At 49.2% G+C, this 22791-nt stretch overlaps 2 protein-coding genes and 1 long non-coding RNA gene across 10 annotated transcripts in view; 2 read left to right on the plus strand and 1 right to left on the minus strand.

Annotated features, from left to right (window-relative positions):
* LOC147756979 (uncharacterized) overlaps nucleotides 1-22791 on the minus strand; it is a 51681-nt gene that overhangs the window by 20316 nt on the left and 8574 nt on the right. For all 5 annotated transcript variants that reach the window (XR_015322807.1, XR_015322806.1, XR_015322805.1 and 2 more), the window contains one exon: nucleotides 9194-9427. This is a non-coding gene — a long non-coding RNA (uncharacterized LOC147756979). The remainder of the gene's footprint in view (nucleotides 1-9193; nucleotides 9428-22791) is intronic.
* Nucleotides 1-22791, plus strand: part of LOC111248223 (uncharacterized) — a 164477-nt gene that overhangs the window by 18798 nt on the left and 122888 nt on the right. The window lies entirely within an intron of this gene.
* The window catches only part of LOC111248222 (uncharacterized), a 24120-nt gene continuing 10749 nt past the window's right edge, over nucleotides 9421-22791 (plus strand). For all 4 annotated transcript variants that reach the window (XR_015322802.1, XM_022800158.2, XM_022800159.2 and 1 more), the window contains exons 1-3: nucleotides 9421-10755; nucleotides 14891-15395; nucleotides 20237-22723. Coding sequence is in view for 3 of the 4 variants with exons in the window: in XM_022800158.2 (XP_022655893.1) it covers nucleotides 10200-10755; nucleotides 14891-15395; nucleotides 20237-22723 (3548 nt within the window). In the remaining variant the exon portion in view is untranslated. The remainder of the gene's footprint in view (nucleotides 10756-14890; nucleotides 15396-20236; nucleotides 22724-22791) is intronic.

A 22791-nucleotide genomic window follows, 5' to 3' on the forward strand; every position in this document is an offset into this window, starting at 1 on the left:
AAGCGAGCAACCTGTCTTCATGGAGTCATATCGGCGGCAGTGATCACTGTGCAAGGTGGTACGGAACGCCGGAGTCTGTACTCCTAGGACAAAATGGGGCATCACTATGTAGAGAGGTGCAGAGAGCAATGAGGACCGTGAGACCTCTCGCTCTAAATTTGATCTTCGCGTGCTCCGTTTAGTTGCTGAGTCCAGAGGCAAAGGCTCGGTTTGCTTTCGTGTTACCGTGATATAGAAATCATAGTGGACTGTTATCAAGGCTAGCGCGCAGCTATACAAGGATTGCGACAGGTGATTGTTAGTATTGAAGTATCGCTATTGTAGCCAGTGATATTCAAAGCCTGGACAGGAGGTTCCTGTTCTTTCCGACCAATGATCGTAATGGTGATTGCAAAATAGTGTTTGTGAGTGTATGTGTGGTCCGAATGCATGTCCACACGTTAGATCCGTTTATAAGAATCTTTGTTGTTACAGGATTGTATCTACCTTGCTGCCGTCACGTGGGGCAACCCCACGTGAGCACTTTGTTCAATCCCGAGGTCACAATCACGATTGCGTCTGTTTACTGTGCCTGAATCCACCTCGATTGAGTACCTACAATATTACCCAAGAGGGCACAGGCATAAGAGTTGTCAGGAGTCGAAGCCTTTGCTTGCAAAGGCTCCTCGATCTCTCAGAGCAGCTACGCGTCGCTTCCAAGCTTCGCTTTCTAGACAGCCTCCTGTACTTGTACGCTGTTCTGTGTTTGATGTCAAGTTGTTGTGCGTATCGGGCAGTGACTAGAAGGTGTGCGATGGTTTATGCAATTTTTGTTACCTTTTTGTACGTATTGGGACGGAAAGACAAACGTGCTTCTTTTTGCACCTCTACTAGAATACGCTGCTACGATTGCCAATAATGCTTGCAGTGTTAGCAGCCTAAAATCACACCTGACCAGTAAACTCAGTGATTGTCGAAAAGTTGTTTGACGCACGTGGCACGATCGTGTGATCATGTGAGTCCGCTGTGTCCGTCTGTCTGTCCATCCGCGTAGACTTGTGCGCTCACTGGCCACGCATCGACCTAGTCTATATGGGCCCCACGTGCCCTATACCCCCTTTCGGCTCACATCCTATCTTTTTCGGGACAAGCTTACAGCGCACCGTGCTCGTTGGCTTGTAAGCCTCCGGTGGCATCTGTGACAGTAATTGCGAACAGCGAAGGCAATGTTGGAAGCAAGCAATGCGGGGCGGAGGAGGTTTCTTTGGTTGTCAGTTCTCAGGAGCGCGGCCTTCGGACTCAGGCCCCTTATCGGTAAAGCAGACGGAACTACTCCCGGACTACTAGGGAACAGACAGACTGGCTAGCTTATATGGAAGCCGTGATTGCGGCTGTCTCGCCATACCCGCCGCGGCGAGTGTAGCGCGGTGATCCCGGATGTGGCACGTCATTTGCCACAAGCGGTAGACAGCTTACCCCTAAACAGCCCGTTTAAGCCCCTTCTTACTTGCTGGTCTCGACGTGGTGGTCTGCTGTCAGTTGTCGGCATCGCCGTCTTTCCACCAGCCCTCTCTGAGTCCATGATCAGCATCAGCATCATCACTACGAAGATGGCTCTTACTTGCTGGGCGCTTCTCGTCTGAAAATTTCTCTCCCCGCAGGCCACTAGTAGCAGTTCACGCTACTTGTGTTGGTAGTCACCGCCTATCTCGCCTTGGCCGGCCGCACGGCAGCTTGTCGCTGTTCTGTTGGGGACCACCACCGTTTCAACGCCACCTCCAGTCGTTGTCAGCCGTTCAGCTGACTGCTCTGCCAGCGGCCTTCATCAAGCCGCTTCTCGAGACGGCCCTACAATAGACCATCTTTCCCTATCCGCCTGCCCGCCCGTGGCCTATCCACTTACCACTTATCCTCCCTCAAGTGAACCCCGAACAAGCACCCTTCCAAACGACAACAACAACAACGATGGGAGGTTGCTTTCGGCGACGGCGGCGGCAACAACGCCTCCTGCCACGGCAACGACAACAAGAACAACAACAACAGGAACGGCAACAGGCTCGACAAGAACAATGACGACGACGACGACGGTAACAACAACAGGGAAGTAGCAGTACACATCACAGCGACAACACCACAAGGCCTTGTTGGTGCCCGCGACGGCAATGACGATGGTAAAGGGCATCACGAAGGGTGTAGGTGGTGATCGCATCCGTGTTTGTCGTGGCTGTTTCGCTGGTCAGGTTGGGAGGGGGCGGGAAGTTTAGGGTTAGCTGTTGTGGTGACCCGGCGGCTCGAGTCTAATATGGCCAGCAGTCGTCTCCCCCACTCAGCGAGTCTGCCCCGTCGTTCGTTGATTCGTTCAATGATGGGGGTGCCTCGTACGCCTGTGGCCCACGGCTGCCTGCTGGCTCGGCTGTATCGGAGGCCCTTCTACCGCTGCAAGCATCGCGGCTCGGTGGTTTACTGCTGCTGCCACTATGGATGGTCTTACACGTGATATCCTTGATGGCGGCATGGGGTAGTCTTTGCGAGGAAGGGAGTAAGACTAGCTGGATGCTCTGGTGTTACCGAGTGCATGCATCACGCTTCGCCTCGCCTCAAGGGGGTGATGCGAGCGCTAACAGGGGTGATACGGGAGGCTCTTATAGTGCAACGCACTATTCCCGCACTCGTTGGCGCTGATGCCGACGGGTCGAATTGCCGCAGCTGGCTGGCTGGCAGGCAAGAGACAGGAAAGCCTGCAGGCCTTCCTGCCTGCTGTCCGTTCACTAGCTCGGCTCAGCGGGCCTCTGCTGCCTCCACTACACGGTAGAAGGCACAGTCGTGCTCCTGCCACCACTACTGCCGACACACCGACGACCGCTGCAGAGCATCCGTATCCCAGCCCTCGCTATGGACTCGCAGCCCTTAAGCAAGCTGCCGCCAGTTGGGCCTGCGAGCCATCGAGTACGCTTGTCTGCCCTGAGGAGCCTAATAGTGCTGCTACAACCACTGCAGTTACCAGAGAACCGAGGCGTCTAACGCAGACAGGACCCCAAGGCCGGGGGGCGGTGGGCTTCGGAGATTTTGGATAGACGCCTTTTCTTGCCAAACTGCTGCTACTGAGTACCCTGTGCTTTACTGAGTAAAACGGCATTACGGAGAAGGGGCTTGTCAGAAGGGTGCGCCTTCCTTCTATTCGGAAAGCTACTGCCTCTGCTCGATCCCCGTTTCCTCCTCACGCACACTCAGTGAGCTGTTGATCCAGGAGGAAAAGGAGTAGCTACGGCAAGCTCTATCTTGTTTCAAGTCGGAACACGGTCAATCCGAGAGCTTTGCCCAAGCAAGCAAGCGAACACGTACCGGCACCGAAGCAGCCATTGACTCGTTCTCACCGGTACGAATACGGTAAGACAGAAAAGCAAGCAAAAAAAAGGTTGAAAAAAACGAGAAGCAGGCGATGTAGGTCGACTACCAAGCTAGTAGTTACACGGTTTGACCAATACGGATTGAAAGAGCCTTACCTAAAAGAAGCACAATTATGCGCCTAGATGCATACACGCATGTTAGCATAAGGCAAACAATAGTGCCTGGCATTTTATGTAGACTAAAACAAGAAATGTCATATTATCTACAACCATATAAAGCATACGTGTCACGATATGCTAATCCTTATACAAAACTTTTTTTTTGTTCTTTGGGGGGAGGGGGTATCCTTTTGATACGTATACTTTTTTACAGACTTTGGGTAACACAACGTTCTTGTACGAATAGTCATATGCATGTTTAAATTACTAAAGTAGAATGTTCTATGAAATGCGCACACATGTGAACAGGCATGGGCTTTGATATATAAGCGCTTCTAGAAAGGTCATCGGTTAGAATGAAAACATCCATCTGAGTCATCTAGCTCGAGTCAAGTTACTGGACCTGGCGGTTGATGCGGGAGAACTTGTTGTTCGTGCATCATTTTCTCTAGACATATCTGGAGACGATCCAGCCATCCAGACCGCGCAGAACACATGCCCTTTATAGTATCATCAACGACATCGTAGACTCCATATCACGTCGCAAGCCCCGCTATTCTTTTCTCGCTATGCCTTTACGTCTACAGTGTTCGAGGACCCGTAGCTCGGCTCTGCTGCCTTCAACGCTGATCTTGAAGTGCGTCGTTGCTGGCACTTTGACAGACGCCGCTCTCGCCAACTGCAGCGTCGATGAAAACGGTCCCTTAAAGCCGCCGTTGTTGTCATCGAAGCGGGCGAGATGTGCTAGAAAACGGTGACGACGACAAACAGTAATGGCAAGGGTAGGCCTTCCTGAGCAAGGCTGTCAGCGGATGGTTAATTGCTCAATCAGAGGCGCACTTTTGCCAGCAATGCCTATCGCGGCACTAGAAACGTTAGTCGAAACGACAAAGGCGGTAGACGTAGAACAGAAACAGCAGATAACAGCAGCGGCGACGGCGGAACCAGCACCTCTGTCGTTCGTTCGCTTGCTAGGGGTGATGGTAGCGGCTGGAATTATCCGCTTCTGCCCTCATTTCACCACCACCACTTCCCCCATTGGAATCGTCGCCGCTGTCTCGTTGCGTTTCTGCTACTGCTTCGGCGTCTGGTGCCCCTTGTGGCAGGTTGCATTGGGTAAGCTACTCTTTGAGGTTTTCTTCGGCCGCTGCCACTGCCGCCGTAGCGGTGTGACGCCAACAGCAGCAACCACGATCGGCGGTGCCGCTGATGGCAACAATAGTACCGGCCCGCTGGTCGGCCACTGGCTGTGGGGTGCCGTTTCTCCCCCTCCACCCCGTCACCCCTGCCAGCGTCGTTTTGAGCCCCGCCGGTGTCCCTGCCCTGGCTCGTTGTCCAACGTTCGCCACTACCGCCTGCACGTCTGCTCCGCTGCTGCCATCGCCAGAACTGCATCGCCGCTGGCACCGCTAATGCTGTCAACCGATGCTACAGCAGCAGCACAGTCTCGAAAGCAGTCCCGGCTCATCAGCTAACAATCAAGCACAGCCCCTCGAGGGGCTACAATAACCAACACCGACAGCAGAGGCAGCAGCAGGAACGCCTGCTGCCACACCACCGCCTTTGCTGCCGCCGTATATTCCTGTGTCCGATAGTAATACCCCGCACACCCCTCTGTATTTCTCGCTTACGCCACCGATTCCGAGCATGCTTTGTCTGACCCCTTCTCGCAGAGCATCCCTGAACCCTTCGCTTTCGGACCCAACCGCAAACCGCTGTCAGACGAAGTCATCAACATTGCAACAGGTCACGGCGAGAGACGAGTGAGCAGCGGGACGACCATGGGGGCACGGACAACAGCCGAACGACTGGACGAGGCGAAACGGCAAGACCAACTGACAGACGGACGGGTAAATGGGGTGACGAAAACGGTTCCCCACAGCGAGTAAGAAACTGACCGACCAAATAACCGGCCAGTGAGCCAACTAACCTACTACGAACTACCACAGGGGTAGCTGTGTCAAGAAGTCACAGGTTGAACGATAAATACCCGGAGCCCTGAATTCCTTTCCCTAAAGTACTACTACTACCCCTGCCACTGTCTGCAGTCTTTAAGCGGCCAAGTCAGCAAATGGCACCGCCTTCAGCCGCTGCAGGCTGGCGATCATGTCAGTGATGATCATGACAGATATGATGATGGCAAAAGACGAGGCGAAGACGACGGCCATCTTGGTGACGATGACAAAAAGGTCGATTGCCTGCGGAATCCCCCTGAGCTTTACAGTTCAGTGGCATCAATGGCTGGAGCCTCCCAAAAAGCGGCAACGTCGCTACTACTACCGCTGCCTGCCGTAACGAAAACCAAGCCACCGCCACCCCTCCTGCTCCGCTCGTTGAGTCGCTCTTGCGCTCACGAGTCCTGGGACAACTCGAGAGGACGCGGCCAACAACAACGACGACGCCGACGACGACAAAAGCAGCAGTCAGCTAGAGACGACGACGCGCAGCCGAGTAACAGCAGCAGCAGCGACTGACGATCGATCGAATTGGCGCATTGCAGTGTTTTCCAGGGCAGCGCGGCCGGCCAGAAGAGGGAAAGAGGGAGCGCGAGGGCGCCCAGCGGCAACGCGACGACCACCGACAGCAATCGACAAGAAAGCGCGAGAAAAGAGAGAGTTACTAGAGTAAACCAGCGAGAGAAAGAGAGAGGGAGAGAAATTGGGAGGGGAGAGCGGGAAGAGTGAGTGAGCAAGCGACCAGCGACTGTTACTCGGGCTGCTTGGGACGCTACTGCTTAGGCGCCAGGCTTCTATTCTATGGCTGTTGACTCGTTCATTCGGCTGCCATCGGCCGCGACAGTCCGCCGGTCCGCCCCCTCCCCCTCGAAAATTTATAAAATATAGCGTCACACACACAGTGTTCTTCCCATTTCTCCCCTTTCTTCAGCCTGCCCCAGCGGAGCCCACCTTGAACCCCTTGAAGCAGCAGCACCACCGTCACCACTTCCCCCTCTCTGGGACTGCTGCTCCTGGGGCGGCGGCGGTGCTGGTAGCGGCAGCAGCAGCAGCGGCGGCTGCCGCTGGCAGCGCTCCACTAAAGAGCAGCCTACCCGCTCGCCTGCTGCTGCGCAACCACCACCGCCGCCCGCCGCCACCGGTGCTTGGCTCGACTCCGGTCTGCTGCTCCGCTTTGCTTTGCTCTACTCCTCTGTACAGCAGTACTGTACTCCTCCGCTCCGCTCCCCGGCGGCTGATGGCCAACGGCTGACGACAGTTGGATCACCGTGGATAGGGAGTGGTTGTAGTAGTTGCTGCTACGGCTACTGCTCGGTCGTCCGTCGGTCGGTTGGGCTGGCCGGCCCCTTTCGTCCGTTCGCATCTGCAGGTCATTGCGGTGAGCTCGAGTCCGTTCCGACCCAACGTCCCAGACGATCTCGCTTCTTTCCTTCTACCCGAAGCGCACTGTTGACCTCTTCACCCTGAGACTCAACTCAGTCCCATACCCCAGCCCGGCTTCATTGCCTTGGTCCTGTCCCACGCAGTTACAGCTATCACTGCTTTGCCTATTTGCTTGCTTTAGCTGCTGCTCTGACTAGTACCACAATTGTCTTGCCTCTACAACTGTCTTCATCTGGCGGGCTTTCTCTGTCCGTTGACGGGATATTTGCCCCTACCTTGAAAATCCTCATCGAGCACCGCTCAGATTCCCGCCGCAACCGGGATCTCTACGTCTCCAGCCACCGCGCCCGAGATCCTCTCGAGTGACTGTTACTGCCTCCGCTGTTACCGCTGCCACTACTCGCAACCGGCAGTAGCACGACCCCATCCCGTCCTCTTTGCCTGCCAGTCAGCGAGAGCAGCCTGTCTTTCTGTCGGTCGTGTTGTACGGCTACTGAGGCCATGGCATCCGCCACCGCCATCATCGCCACTACAGTCTCCCGTCTCCCCCAGCGCCGTCGGTCGAAAGGTAAAGCCACGAAGAAAAGGTGCAAGGCCGGCATCGCCACGACGACCGGCAAACGAGAGAAGAGGCTCTGCGAGGCGGCACGAACAGAGCTGCACTTGACGGCGGCAACAACCGAGGCGGTGTCCGCGACGGCCATCGCGGGGAGCACTGATGCAAAGAAGCAGGCAGCTGTCATGGGTTGCACCCAAGTTGCTTCACTGGTCTGGCATAGCTACTGCGGGATAGCGGCTGCAGACAGGTCTGGAGTAGCAGAAACAGCAGGAGACTTAGCGAAAGCCGACGACCTTTGCCGTTGTCGTCGTCGTCGCCGCTGCCGCCTCCTTTTCCTCTTCGTCTTGGCCCGCAGTTCCCTAAGAAACTTTTGAACGACCGCCTCGTCTTGTCGTCCACTCATTCGTTCGTTCACCCGCTCGTTCCCCCTAGGCGCCTTCGAAGTGGTTCTCATTTTAACGTCAACGCTTCAAAGCAGCCCCGCGTGACTCTCGTCGTAGTCTTTCTCCTTCTTTGCTCCTAACCCCACTTCTAGTCGCTGCCAATGACGCCGATCGCGGGTGCACCATCGCTGCTGGCGCAACCCGTTTGCCAACTCCTCAGCCGTTCTGGCGCATCTACGGTCGTCGTCATACCCCCCCACCCCTACCTCCGTGGAGTCACGCGGGGGAGGGGTATCCCTACGCGTCCTCTACCCTTCGGGCTCTCTTCAGCCCTCGGGGCTTCCCTATAACTCACCCCATGCTGTCTGCAAAAGCAAGGCCCTTCGTCGTCGCCGTCCGCGCTGATGCAACGAAGAGGGCTCGCCGACAGCTCCGTGGAGGCAGTAGTGGGGCGCGCCGTGTCCATGTTCTTTCACTCAGGCTTGCTCTGTTTTGCTCCCCCCCTTCTTCCCCCCAACCACGCTTGGAAGTGGTCGCCGTTGTCTTAAGAGATGGAAGACGACGCGCCCGACCGATCGAGTAAACAGAGAACGGCTTCAGTTTGCTTCGTTCAGTTTGCTCGTCCCGGTCGCTAGAAAGAAGGCACCGGCTGGCTTTATCATTTGCATCTACGCATGGACGTCGCAAACACTTGTCAAAATACTCTAAAGCTCTTGATTGACGGCGGTGGCCTGCATCAGTGGTCGGTTATGCTGTCATCTTGGAAGTGAAATGTTTGCCTCGATATTGCAACATCTGCTATACGACGATACTATTTTTATGTTTGAAACGAAATCGTCAAGCAAACCGTTGACAAAAGTCGTTGTAAACGGCCGCAGAAAGCCCGAACCTAAGCCAAAATGATCAAACATTTTGTGTCAGATTCCGTGGGACTATTTGGGGGCAAACAGAGTCTTTGCCTTATGTAACAGTCGTTACACCGGCGATCTAGCCGACTACACGCGACTTTGACACCATCTGACGATTAATGCTACCCACAGTGGAATTCTTGACTTGTTATTTCTATATGCCTTGTTTGCAAGTATACTATACGCCCTACCCATTTCGTGCAGCTATGCTCGGTACAAACGTTTGCAACATTACAAACCTAAAAAAAGAATTAGGTTCGCAGGAGTTACAAATTTGCTTATCGCTCTTGGTTGGCGCTTACGAGCTACTCCATAATCTTACGGGTGCCGAGCTTGAACCGATCGAGGAAATCTGATTACATGCACAGACGACATCCACAACAAACAAATGTACGCCACAAGTTAATACAAGACAGACAGGCATAAGCGCTGCGACACATAATCATGCACACAGTGTTGTATAATTTTTTAAATGATTGGTGTCGTGCGTCTTCGCTTTCGGTTGATCACCTTCACTCACATGTGGTTAATTTCAGATTGAGTGCGCGCTGGACGAGCAGGACAAATTAGAAGACGACGACGGAGAGTCACTAGCAGCGTTTGGAGAACCGCCATCGGACGACTATGTAGAACTGAAAATATTCGCCATCTGCTTTGCCAGCTACCTCAGCTCGCTGCTAATCAAGATGGCTCTACGCAGACTGCTCGGACCATCATCGATTTTCTCCAGACGAACGCCATCCGCACCAGCAACCTGAAAGCATCAAGCGTCATTGTGTACCGTTACTATCGCTTCTTCACTACCACGACTGGCACAATTGACTCCATCGTTATTTCGTCAATTACTACTACTACCAAAACTACCATATAGCAACAATCGTAATCTATCGACATTGAGCTTTTAGTAAAACAACCGATATTGCTCGCTCCCAGCTCAGCACATCACCGCCGATCCTGGTTGTCGAGCGCCGGCAACCGTATATCTCTGGCCTCTCTAAGACGATCCTTCCATTGACTTTGCATCGTTCCTATTGACCTTCCTCTCAATGAGCTGTTCTTCAGCTGTTATTCAGCATAGTCCACGAATGTCACTTTATGCGACACGCTCAAGCGATACGGTTTGCGCTCTCTTTCTCTCTCTCTCTCTCTCTCTCTATATATATATATATATATGTCTGACCGGCTAGCAAACTATACGCGAGTAAAAAATACACGCAAGCAGTGACCGACAGCTCAACAGGACTTCAATCACAACAAACCATGACTGCTGATGTGATGTTATCAAGCAGCTCAAGAATGCAAAGAGACAAAAAATAAATAATTACTGTTCAACGGACATTCGGATACATAGACGTACTAAGCTAAGACGCAAACCAGAGCTTTAATTTAGCCCTGAATTTCGTTGCTGAGTCAGTCAGCAGCTAAGGAAACACCAGGTAGCGAAAGGATATAGCAACAGTATCGACCCGAATGTAAAGTGAATTCAAAATAACGTCGGCCAACACAATACAAAAACCAAGACCAAAATGAACCTCTCAGAGGACTTCCAATCAATTACGAGTGATTTTCACTGCCAGCTCCTGGGGCAAACCGATAGCCCCCTGCAAGCCGGCTGTCCCGTGAATAACAATAACAACCTCAGCACGGCTAATAACAACAATAACAGTACAAGTGTAAACAACAACAACGTGAACAACAACAATAACAATAATAACTCGACAATCGCCAATAACAATAACAACTACTTGAAGTCACCCGCCACGAATTTGATGCCCCCACCCCCGGCGCCGGGGAGTTGTTCCGTCGCGTCGGGGGGCACCTGTGCAGGTGGTGGAACTGCGGCGAATATAGGAGGCGCCGGCGGCGGCGGCGGCACCGCAGCTGCTAACGGTGCAGCGGGAGCGACCGGTTCAGCCGCAAACGCCACGAATGCAGCGAACAGCAGCTCGTTTCCAGCCGCGGAATTCGTTGCGGATATACAGAAGTGTCGTTTCCTTTATGACCGAAACGATCCCAACTTTAAGAATATCGCCGTCAAGAATAATCAATGGCAGATGATTGGAATTAAATACGGACTTACAGGTGAGTGTGCATTTCAGTTTTATGATATACATTGCTGGTTCTCTGAGCTAATAAGCTAGCAGTTGGCTAATACCGTGCTTTGATCTCCTATTGTTATTAGTACTAACTGAACAGGTATGTCAGTTCCCATAAATTGTAAATTTGGGTTGTTTATAGGCGTTACCGATGTCATATTGCCTAGTAGGCTTCTCAATAAGATGGGTTGAGTGTCTGCATAGTGTAAAACGGATACCCCGCGGTGCTTACGAGATCAGAACCGCATAAGATTTGTAACATGTTTGTGTTGAACAAACTAACTCATAGATGCAGTCTATTTTAATGAGTTCGTTCTATTTATCAGTTTTAATATAATTCTACTACCTCGAACGCTTTATGACGCATTGGTGCTCGAAGAAGAGCAACTGGTTGACCGTATTTAAAAAGTTTCCTCTTTTCAGTGCGAACAAGAAATTGGCTTAAGTGGCACGAACGTCATAAAGCTATAAGCTTAAGAACGTTCCTAGTCGTAGCACAAAGTTTAGTTTTGTGCATTGGAGATTATGGGCCATCAAGCTATGCAGCCTGCAACAGTGAATAGAGATTAATCTGATATAGGCTGAGCGTACTTTCTACTAAATTCCAAAGTATTCAAAATTACGTTTTTTTCCTTTTTTTTTTTTTAATATGGACAAACCAGCAATAGTTTGTATTTTGTTTGCGTGTAGTATCAATCTGAATTTCTAGCGTCAACAGTAGAAACGAGTCTCTTTATTGTACGGATACAAGAAAGACTCCAAGTCGATAAACAAAAAGTTTTCTGACCACAAATCGGGTCTGCTACCTAACGTAATGCTTCACACGCACAATGTAACGTATCCGCAGTCATCCAATCTTCACAAACGTTTCGGGGTACACATCCCTAACGTTTTGGAGTAGTCTATACGAAATACCTATATAACAAAGAGGAACAAAAGTTCTAGTCATCGATTTGGTGGCCATCGGTCATTGAATTACTAGGAATCTTGAGGTCCTTTTGCCGAGACACATAATCCGTACTTAGCCAACTAAGCACTCCTCATAAATTGTTGATTGGGCCAAAAATTGTAGCGTCAGTAGAAATCCTCTGACTAACAGCCACCTTCGTTAAATGCCACCTCGACCTTTGTTTCTTTTCTCAGCAGTCAGTTCGTAATCCAATGTATTTCAATTAGATGTAACATATATTCAATTAGTTTCCTTGCTTTAGATGCGTTACCAGTCTGATAACGACAGACCTATAATGAGCGGTCAGGCGACTCTAAAGTATGAGCTTCATTTATTCACGAGGCTCAATGTTTCGTTCTATAATTCCTGTGACTGTGGTCAAGTGCCTGCCAATCCTAACACGTATACGCAGGCGCCAAAACATCTTTAAAATCGCTTGAGGCATTTGCAGCGATCTGTCATTGTTTGCTGCATTTTTCACCATCAATACACCGTGGAGAAGCCCCCAGAATATATAAACCTATTTTTCTTGCGTAGCTTGTCACTCAGTAGGGTGCAGATGTCAAGTCGTGTTAGGATACTGTCTGAAGACATTGGTGAACACGTCCTTTTATGTCAGCCCCGTCGTAGAACACCGTTTTTCTTCTTATGTGACGATGGCAACATAATCATTGAGAACGCGGCCGAGTGCATTAAGGATAAGGATGGATGGTGATATTGAAGTCTATAGTGATGAGGGTGAAGAAGGTGGTAGCTAGTGAGCGACAGGCGACGACTACCGCCGGTCTGTGCCGTCGTGTTCTATCTTTGCATTTCTTTTCGTATTTGCTCTGTTCCCACAACTTCCCTATGTCGTCTCGTTTAGCTCGTGCTCTATGCCCCTAGTGATTCTGGTTATCTACGCCTGATGCAGTTGCCCATCTGCTGCTTCTGCACTGTAGGCCCTGTTGTCGGCCTAGTGGTAGTAACAACAGTAGCTGCCGCATCTGCGCCACTGTTTCATGTTTCGCACTCGCGCTATCGGTCTGTTCGCTTATTGGAAAACAGTGACATTCTACCATTCAGTCTTAGCGATGGCGGAAAACCGGCACAGTTGCTGAGCAGTTTTGCATCCACGGCTACGGTTATCTCGGTATCCAACTATATTTACTACAGTGCATGAAGAAAGAAAGATAAGCAGGTCGAGATAGGGCGAAAGTAAGAGGAAGGAAGTCAAAGAAAGGGAGCTGACCATATCTCGGCGACGGCCATCTCATAGGCCAATGCAGTCTCGGGGGCTCCATCGCTCTAGAAGCGCTATGCCCCAGCAGCTTCGCGAAACCGACACGACGATACTCCACGCTGTTGTCGCTTTGGGACAATACGCGGACAATGCGGAGAAACGTGGGAACGCGACGTTAGCGCCAGCTTCCGCAGATCTCGTTTTGATTATGAGCAGCAGTAAGCAGCAATCGGATTTCAAGCCATGTGTCGCGGCCTGTGATGAACGAGAATCTCACCGTTCACCGATAAAGATGAGACTGTTCGTAGCCATTGTAATCAATATTCACGACCAGATATAATATTCAATGTATGCATGATGACCGCTGCCGTTAAAACGAATATTCCGGACAATGCAAATTCTATTATAGCCAGTACCACTATGGCTAAATATATAAATGTTTTCTAAAGAATATTCGACTATAAGTGTAGTGCATATAATAGACGGCTTACTTTATTAAAGAAACAAAATTGATATATGCGTGCTTGCCGGAACCTGTTATATTCCTCTTTAACGATATATGGTAGTTCTCGTATAGATCTGCTGTTCTTTGATTATACAAGATGTGATATATGACGCAGGATATGAAAACTATATTGAGTAGTTAAAAGGTATTGATAAACCCATCTGGGCCTGGGTAACAGGATTGTGGGCAAAGAATCAAATGTCACCTCGGCGATAGTTCTGATCATACATGTGCCGAATGTTACTATGCGCAGACGAACTACTTTTACCGATCTCTCTTCGATTTACAGCGGCTCAAAGGATCCCTAATGTTTCATTCTGTCTCCGGATCGCTTTTTCGGATCAGAGGATCGGCATTCAGAGGGACAGGGAGACTTACCTGCATCCATCGGGATTGAATCCTAGCTCACTTAATTTGGCGTGCAAACGTTTTGTCTGCTTAGAACACCTCATCATTACTCATATCTGTCTATAGATACCTAATCACCGAAAGAAGTCATGATGTCAAGCTAACAATCGATTTGTTAAATAACTAGCAGTCAATTTATCGGTGTTAAAGTGGGTTTTTCACACACTGGGCTTAGGAAAGGCCACGACTTTGCATTTGCGATGGTAACATTTTAATGGTTCAGAATAAGATAAGCAAGTTACTCTAATAAATATGGAAAAATTTCTCCTAAATCGATTGGTCAGCCCTAACTGGATCCTTAATAAATCGGCACTCTCCTGTGGTGATTCTTGTATTCATAAATACGCAGAAATTAAAGAGTAAAATGAAGCATGTGAATAGAACTATACAATGTAAAAAGAGTTTAAAGACAAGCTAGTACGATCCTCGTCAGCCATGACGCTGCCTGCTGCCAACGCACCATAAAACAGGTCTGTGACAATACTCAGGAGACAGCGTTCGTACTGTGGCTTAAAAACGAAAAAAACAACTCGGATCAGACTATGACTGGAAATGACGGTCCTGTCAGATGTAGAACGAACCGCGTCACAAGTCTACGGTAACGAATCATATGAAATATAACTATATAATGTTCACTTGTTGATGCTAGAATTTAGCCATCTCGTCTACCTATTATGTTCTCTCTTAGAAAATAACAAGGACATTCAATTTATGAACGAAGGTTAGTATGCGGCGCGGTTGAAGCGGGCGGCAGGGTCTTTGTGAGATAAATCAACGTGTACTCAAGTATACCTAAAAGCGGAAACAGGCTATCGCAATTGTATCTGGTGATTAATCAAAGTTGAAAGTTTACTCCTCTACGTTAAGAGACAAGGATAAATAGAGTAGCGTAATTCATTAAATAACTTGTGTAAGGAAGCCAACTGCATAGCTTTTATAGCTAAGATCTCTTTTGCTTTACTGTATGACACATCATGATATTTCGAACGTACATGTTGTTGACCAATGCTTCTTCGGTTACGATTTTCCCTCGATAGGGCAAGAGGCCGCCTCGAAGTGGCGAAACCTTCGCGACAAGTACAGGCACCTGTACAAGCGTAAGACGAATGCAGCGCAGGCCGGCCAGGACTACAAGGTGGTGTGGAACCTCTACGAGCAGATGGAGGACTTCTTCAAGTTCGAAGACACGCCGGGCTCGAACAAGAGCGCCAAGCCGCCACCAATCGCACCCCGACCTGATGCCGCCTACCAGGAATTTCACGAGAGACAACAGCAACAGGCCCAACAACAGCAGCAGCAACAGCAGCAAACGCAACAATCACAGCAACAACAACAGCAACAACAACAGCAACAGCCACAGGCCCAACAGACGCAGCAACAGCAGCAGCAGCAGCAGCAACAAACACAACAGCAGTCTGTACATCCGGGTCATCCTGCCCATCAGAATCCCATGACCCATGGCCATCTAGCCGAACATCATCATAACAAAGCCTTTCAAGGGTTGTTAACAGATGTCAAGGAGGAAAGGGCTCATCACGATGAGTAAGTTACCTTCAGAGCTTTCTCCCTTATTGCCATTAACAAATACCAAGAAAGGTATTACATGTCATATGTTTTTTCGCGTATTTCTTGCGTTTTTAAAAACATTGATTTTGATAATGGGTTTTTTGATGAGTATGTCCCACAAAAAGCTAGAGATGATAACGCAGCGATATGCTGCTTGTGTACAGTCCGGTCCATCTCGTGTAGATACGGCAATAGATAGGGTGGTCATTGTCATTTGATAAGCATACGTGCCTTCGCTTTTAGCTTTATTTGAAGGGACAGTATTTGATATTGCTAGGGATTTTTAAGGTACTGCTAGCGTTAAGTAAGCGCTAGGAAATTACCAGTTTTGCCCAATTATTTATCGATTCTGTATTGTTCAGTTCTGGTTAAAGGCTACCGTACTCTGTAACAGCTAATCGGCCTCACGTTCTACCTCTAGTTCTAGAGCTCCCTTCCACATTGTATCGAGGCTGTAAAACCGATTCCTTGCTTTCGGGTAAAAAATGCCATGCTTTTTACTCTTACCTATATTCAAGACTCTGTTTTCGCTGTCAGGTCTGCCATCGAATTATTCCAATTGCCGTATATATTATTAAAACGAATATGTTCTCCACGTATGTACCTTCCAAGAGCGATAAAAGTATCGCTTCATGAAGACAAAGACTTTTCACTTACTTACGATATGAGTAAACCCAGTGATGTGCATTCAGAGATTTTCCAACGGGGACATATACACGTGCCTTTTGAATCATTGTATTAGGTATAATTTAGACGGAGGACAGAGTAACGAAACGATCAAGAAGGCTCTATTCTTCTCGATTGGCCATTTTCGAAATCTTTCATGAGGCCCACTTGTGACAAAAAATTATACGACGTCCTTCAAATAGTGAAGTAAGATAATGGTGACCCCCCAGGGCACCATAGACAATTATGCAAGGTTAAAAATAGACCAGATAAATGACGTTTTTCTTTCCTTTTCGAAAACGTGTTGCATGAAGACCTCGTCTAACAGCGGTTGCGAATGTTGGAATAGCCGAATGCTATTATGCAAATCGGCAAGACAGGCCTTTAACGTTGAATGAAAATCTTTTGTTTCTTTGAGGAAGTCTGGCATGATCACTATGGGGCGAACCAGAGGATATAGCAGTGCTACAGTAAAGATGAGATCCCAAGAAGAAAACCACTAGGAATAAAAAAACAGAATACTGGCACGAGCCCAAACGCTTAGACAAACTGGCTTATTGCCACACACACTTGTCCTAAAAACACTACGAGAAAACATATCCTTGTCATAGTTCTTTTCTTCCTACCGAAGATGCGGAAATTATAGCTAGGTACGTTTCGAATGCGTTTGGGTCTGTTATCTCACCTTTACTTTGGAGTATGGCCATTCTGGTTTCTCTTCAAAGGGTTCTCTGAAAAGCTCGTTTCTAACATGTTGGCTTTTTTCGACTTGATAAGGTTGTATTAACTTCTGTCAACTAGACATGGTTGCTAGAGATCTGATGCGCAGTTATCCTAAGCTCCATAAGCTATTGGAACTTCAGAAGGTAACGCCGAATGATACTAACTTGGCTTTATTTATAGAACTGGGTATGCTATTTATGTTAATTAAAAAAATTTCATTATCACCTCGGAACATGCGCATTATGCCTATGTAATATTGCTTACATTCAAATATTATATTATGAGGTGTAAGGGCTCATAGCATATGAGATAAACCCTCGTCAAAGTTAGAAAAAATGCATTTGATAGATGTGTGTCGTAGATACTGTGCAGATCTTAGATGAAGATTCTTTCACTACTCTGAAGAGACTTATACTATCCTGTATAATAGAACCTGATAAAGTCTTTGTGTATGCAGTTACTGCGTATTTCACTCATATTGACCTAGTGGTACTTCAAGGTCAATGTTATGCTCGGAACGAGACATTGAATTAGAAAGCCATGCCATACTGTACCTTCTTCCATGCAATACGCTAATAAAGATTTCAACAGGTTGACTAAAACGACGAGTGCAGGGGGATTCTCAGTGTGTTTGTGTGATTTCGACTTTGGAATATAATAATATCTCCATTGTTTTCGTCTATTAACTAAATCAACCTATTTTGCACGCCTCAGAAAGCACATTGCAACGGGGCGGTTAGACTAGATTGTAGCGATACGTAAAACAATATTTCCGGGTGCACATAAAACATTTAGCCGAATTAGAAACGCAAAACGTCAATGCTGTTATCGAGCATGACGAACGAGAACTCAATTCGTTACTATGTATGCAAAACAAATTCGGGCTTTCCCTCTTATGATTACGTATACCTAAGTGATATGTAGTCTATATTAGGATACTATCGGAGCTACGACACTCATTTACGGAGTCGTTTGTGATAATGTCGTTAGTTACCCAGAGGGAACCCGCAGGGAACAAGTCATGTGAAGGCCCTAATGGCGAAACATCACTAACAGCATCTTCTACAGTCTTCTGTATATAATTGTGGACCCGTCGACATGGGCGGAGTTCAGACGATTCTTCACCCTCTGCAGTTGAGTATGGCTCAAGTTTTCTCCATTTCTACCTAATTATTACCGGATCGGATGTCATTGCGGTTGTAATTGTTGTGTACAACAAACTCTCAGTATCTTTATCGCATATACGCATGTGCGTATGTGTGTGTATGGGCCTATTTCTTGGGACGCCACGAAGTTCTTTATAAATTCGATCGGATAATTGAGATAGTCATTAGCTATGACCAGTATCGTAGAAAAGATTGAAGCCCAAATTAGTTTAACGAAAGTCAAAATTATGGAGCTGACAGGTACGCTGACACTGTGAGACAGCCTCGAAGGTCTCCCATATCATGTTTAAGTATTGTTAATACTTAATAAAGCATTTGTATCCTATGTGAAACATTGTTGACAACGATTGAAGGACGTCGGGGCATAGTAGCGGCGTTGATATGCTCCGACGCGATTTTAGTAGCACGTCATCACCAAGCATCGTCAATCGTTTAGTTGCCAGTCGTACCTGCTCATATCTATGACCCTGGTCTAGACGTAGAAACATATTTACGTGCGCTATATATATATGCTACGTGGTGTCTCTATATAAATGCGTTAACCATGTTGATAGTGACGAAAGCTTGTATCGAGCGTGACTACAGGAGGTGTAAGTTTGCCGCCGCCCTAAATCGTTGTCGCCACTACCTAGAAACAGAGTAAGTTTTCTGTTTTTTCCGCGTAAAGGCAGCAGGCGTAATTGGTTGCAGAAGCTGCCACTTAAACCACAGCAAAAGGTGCGCGACCCAGCTAGCGAAGAAATAGAGAAATACATATAGAATGTAGAAAAGTCTTCAGTTGTCGATTTCGCTCAATCACTCGACCACAGGAATAAAAGACGCTGGTGCCCAGTTTGAGATTGACTTCGTGAGGGCCTGAATTTGGGATACGACTATACAGAAAGAGATTTCCTTTTCTCAGTTCCTGCATATCCAGTGTAATCGTGAACATCTTCGCTGAGCGATATATGCCATCTTTTAACGAATGAAGAGAATTCGTTAACGTTTCACCACTCTTTTAAGGATGACAAAGTTAAAGAGATGTTCTCGTGATTCCACATTACGTTTCTTATGCACAAATCTTTTCTTATCTAGTTATTTATCACAATAGCAGACTGAAAGCAACTAAACAAGGGCTGGTAAAAGGCAGCCAACAAGAAAGGCGTATTGTCGATACAAGCTAATTATAGCAGGAATTCAATTACTGCGTCCGTCTCAGTCCGATCCCAGCCAGATCCTAGTCAAATTCTGGCCTGTGGCGGGAATAGTAACATTGCGAAACATGAATGAACCAATAAGGCAAGTGTTCAGGCTTGCGGGTGTCATCAAATAAAAACAAGGGTGTCCTTTGTGACATGTCGGATACATGTCTGGTCGATACATAACCTTTGGACTAAGGGGTGACTCTGCCTTTAATTCTGTCAAGTAGTGCCCTGTCATTCGCTATTCAAATATCGACTGTGTGATTGTTTATCGACTCTTCGAAGTATCTGCATTACTTTTTTGCTCGCTGGCAGAGAGAGTAGGGACTTGCAACGGACAGACTGTAGGCTAGCACCGACCGAGACGCGGCTAGCAAATGAATTAGCTAATGTCTTTGGCTATTTACGTAGTGTTACTGGCGACACTGGTAAGCCGACCAGCGCCGGCCAGCCAGATAAGTAATAGCAGAGCAGCGAATCAGTCCAGTCGTTTAAATGGACAAGAACGAGTGGTGGCAGCTTTTCCAGTTCCGAGATTCAGAGGTTTTGTTTTCCGACTCTCTACCCATCGACTGAGTAGTATACAGTTACATACTTTACAATGGTATACTTCGCTCTGTGTTTAGTACCCAAATGTCGCTCTCGGTGCTTCTGCGCCTTCTATAAACGAAGAAGTGCTGAAAAATGCGTACAGCGAAACTACAAACGAGCCAGAGTAGTGATAATACAGATTATCAAAGTACTTTTGGGAGGAGTTATGTTGTGTTCTCCTTGACCTTTCGTTGGCGTCAGGATCGAAGAGCGGCCACTTTTCGTGACTGAACTAAAGCTGTGATGTGTTATAAACAAATATGAAGGCTTCCGTTAGTACTCTATTATACAAATGTGTACGCGTGAGTAGTTCGACCTAGCAGAGGACTATAACGGCGTATGATATTTGCCTAGCAACGATAAACAGTAGACGGCATCGAAATTTTCGTTTGATGCTAGTTAAAGTATTGCCTTGGCCACGTAAATTTACGGAAAACTACTAGCTGCGTTATACTAAAGGATCGTCGTTTATTTGGTGCTCCACTTTCAGTCTCTCGTCGGCATCCCGACACATAGGCGAGCACTATTTCGGCCAGGCGCACCATCAGGCGACAGGGTACGCGCATGGCTATTACGGTCAACAACGAGTGGCGGCTGGCTCTTGTGCTCAGACTGCGGCCCCTGTTCCTAGCGGACAGGTACGTCAGGGCACGTCAGGATATCCCGATCCCGCTAGGATATCGGCGAGCTGCGGGGGCTACCCGGCTTCTGGACATCCGGGGGCTCATTTAGGTGCTCATCCGGGAACTCATCCGGGCGCCCATCCAATGCCCCACCCAAGTGCGCACCCTTCAATGCGAAGTGGCAGCGTTGGAAGCTCGTTTCGGGACTACCCACAGGCTCAAGCTCATCCGGGTTTGCCGCATGGCTCCCACAAGGCCGCCAGCAGCAACATGCACTATGGCTATGCTCATTACGCTCCTATGCAACAGTACGTCCAGCAAGGCCCCGCAGTGGGTCGGCAAGTAAGCCAGATGGGTGGCCATGTGGGGGGCCAACACCATCCGTATGGAGGCCACCACTCGTATCCCGGCCATCAGGCTCATCACCAAACAGCTCATCAAACCCATCACGCCCAACAGGGAGGAGCCTGTTCGTCTGCGAGCCGTGACCCATCATTATCAACAGCAGCCGGCGTCGTTAGTCCAATCGAACAACAACAACAACAACAACAACAACAGCATCAGCAACAACAACAGCGTAAGGAGTGCCCCGCATCCTCGATGGTCTCCCCCCCGTCCTATTACCAGGGCTGCGCGGCTGTCGCCTATCCCCAAAACCTCCTCGCACCCCTATCGGCACAGCAAATCTCGCAGAGTGGCAGTAGCTCTCAGTCTCAATACAACTCATCAAAGTACCACACCTTACACAACAGCCAGCAGTCAGTAAAGCAGCAGCAGCCTTCATTAGTTCAACAGGACAGTACTACTGCTACTACGCCTCAACAACAGCAGCCTCAGCTTACCGCTCAGTCGACTACTCAACATTCCACCTCAGGCGGCCTCAGCCCTCATAAGCCAGTACACCATCTTCAGACCACACCTTCTGTTGGACCAGCAGCAGTCGGTGGCGTTGGACCTGTGACCACCAGCGCCGCGCGGACGCAGTCGGCCTCTTCGTCGGCCGCAGCGGCTGCAGTGGCAGCGGCAGCGGCCAACCTTCAATACGGTTACAGTCAACAGGACCCGTTCTCACCACCAACGGCCACCCAGGCTGCCATTGGCGGCCAGTTAGTGCAGTGCCCGAATCTAGCGAGCAACGCCGATGTGTCGGCGACGACGACGACGGCAACAGCCAGCTATTCCCAAGCGGCAACGACTACCTCGACGACGTACACAAGCAGTTCGTCAGCTGCTGCCACGGCAGTTCAACAACATCCGCATTCACATCCACATTCGCATACGCATCCTCACCAGCAGCAGCAGCCGCCACATGTCTTGCATTCGCTACAAGCGGTTGCGCATCATCCGCACCAATCGGTCGATCCACACGTGGTTGTTCATCAGCAGCAGCAACAACAGAATCAAGTACAGCAACAGGTTTGTTCTCCGCCGACAATCTCGACCCTGTCTATGGCCAACTTACCCGGACATTTACCGACGGGCCCGGCGGCTTATCAGGCAGTGGCGCCGCTGCCCTGTCTCACGTCACATGCGCCCCCTACGCCGCCATCATCGACCGGGTCACAGGTGTCTCCGCCCACACCGACCACCCAGTGCCCTCCACAGTCGCAGCAGCTACAATCGTCCGGTTCAACGGGCGGCGCCCAGACTACCCAGACATCGCCCGCTGTACCGTCGACGTTCGCGACGCCACCACCAACGCCTTCATTACCTGTCACCACGTCGGCGTCCGCCGACTTGCCTTCGCCCACCGTCAGCTCAGTGAAGGGCGAACCGCCTGCGCGAAGTCCAGCAGATTGTCATTCGGCGACGTCCACCGACAGCAACAGTTTAATGGCGGTGGCGAATAACCACAACATGACGGGCAGCGCTAGCGGAGGTTCCGCTGGAAGTAGTGGAAACAGTAGTAGCAATGCGACCGGCGGTGGTAGTTCTGTTGTCTCGCGAGACGCCAGCGCTGCGGGCGGCTGTAGTAGTATGCTGGCAGCTTCGGCGTCCGCCCAGCTTGCTATGGCGATTTCGTGCGCTACAGGGCAATTGGCAAGCTCGCCAAACACCCATACGCGTGAGGGCCCAGGTGGAGAGTGCGAGGAGGATCCCAGCCCACCATTGCACCATCCGAATTCACTCAACGTCCCCATTATGGCTCCTGCCGATGTAGAACATGCCTGGCCTTCAGCCGCCGCATTAGCGCCTTATAACAGCAGTAACAGTGCTGCTGCTGCCGTCGTCACGACAAGTAACTGCAGCGGCAGCAGCAGCAGCAGCAGCAACAGCAGCAGCAGCAGCAGCAGCAGCAGTGGCCATAATAGTGCCAACGCACAGGGCGCAGATAGCACCACGAACAGCAACTGGTTAGTATTGTTTAGATACGTTATATATATATATATATATCCATACAATATATATTATAGACCATAAT

The sequence above is a fragment of the Varroa destructor genome, unplaced genomic scaffold (assembly GCF_002443255.2).
Source record: "Varroa destructor unplaced genomic scaffold, Vdes_3.0 BEIS01000003.1, whole genome shotgun sequence".
In the NCBI taxonomy this organism is placed as follows: Eukaryota; Metazoa; Arthropoda; class Arachnida; order Mesostigmata; family Varroidae; genus Varroa; species Varroa destructor.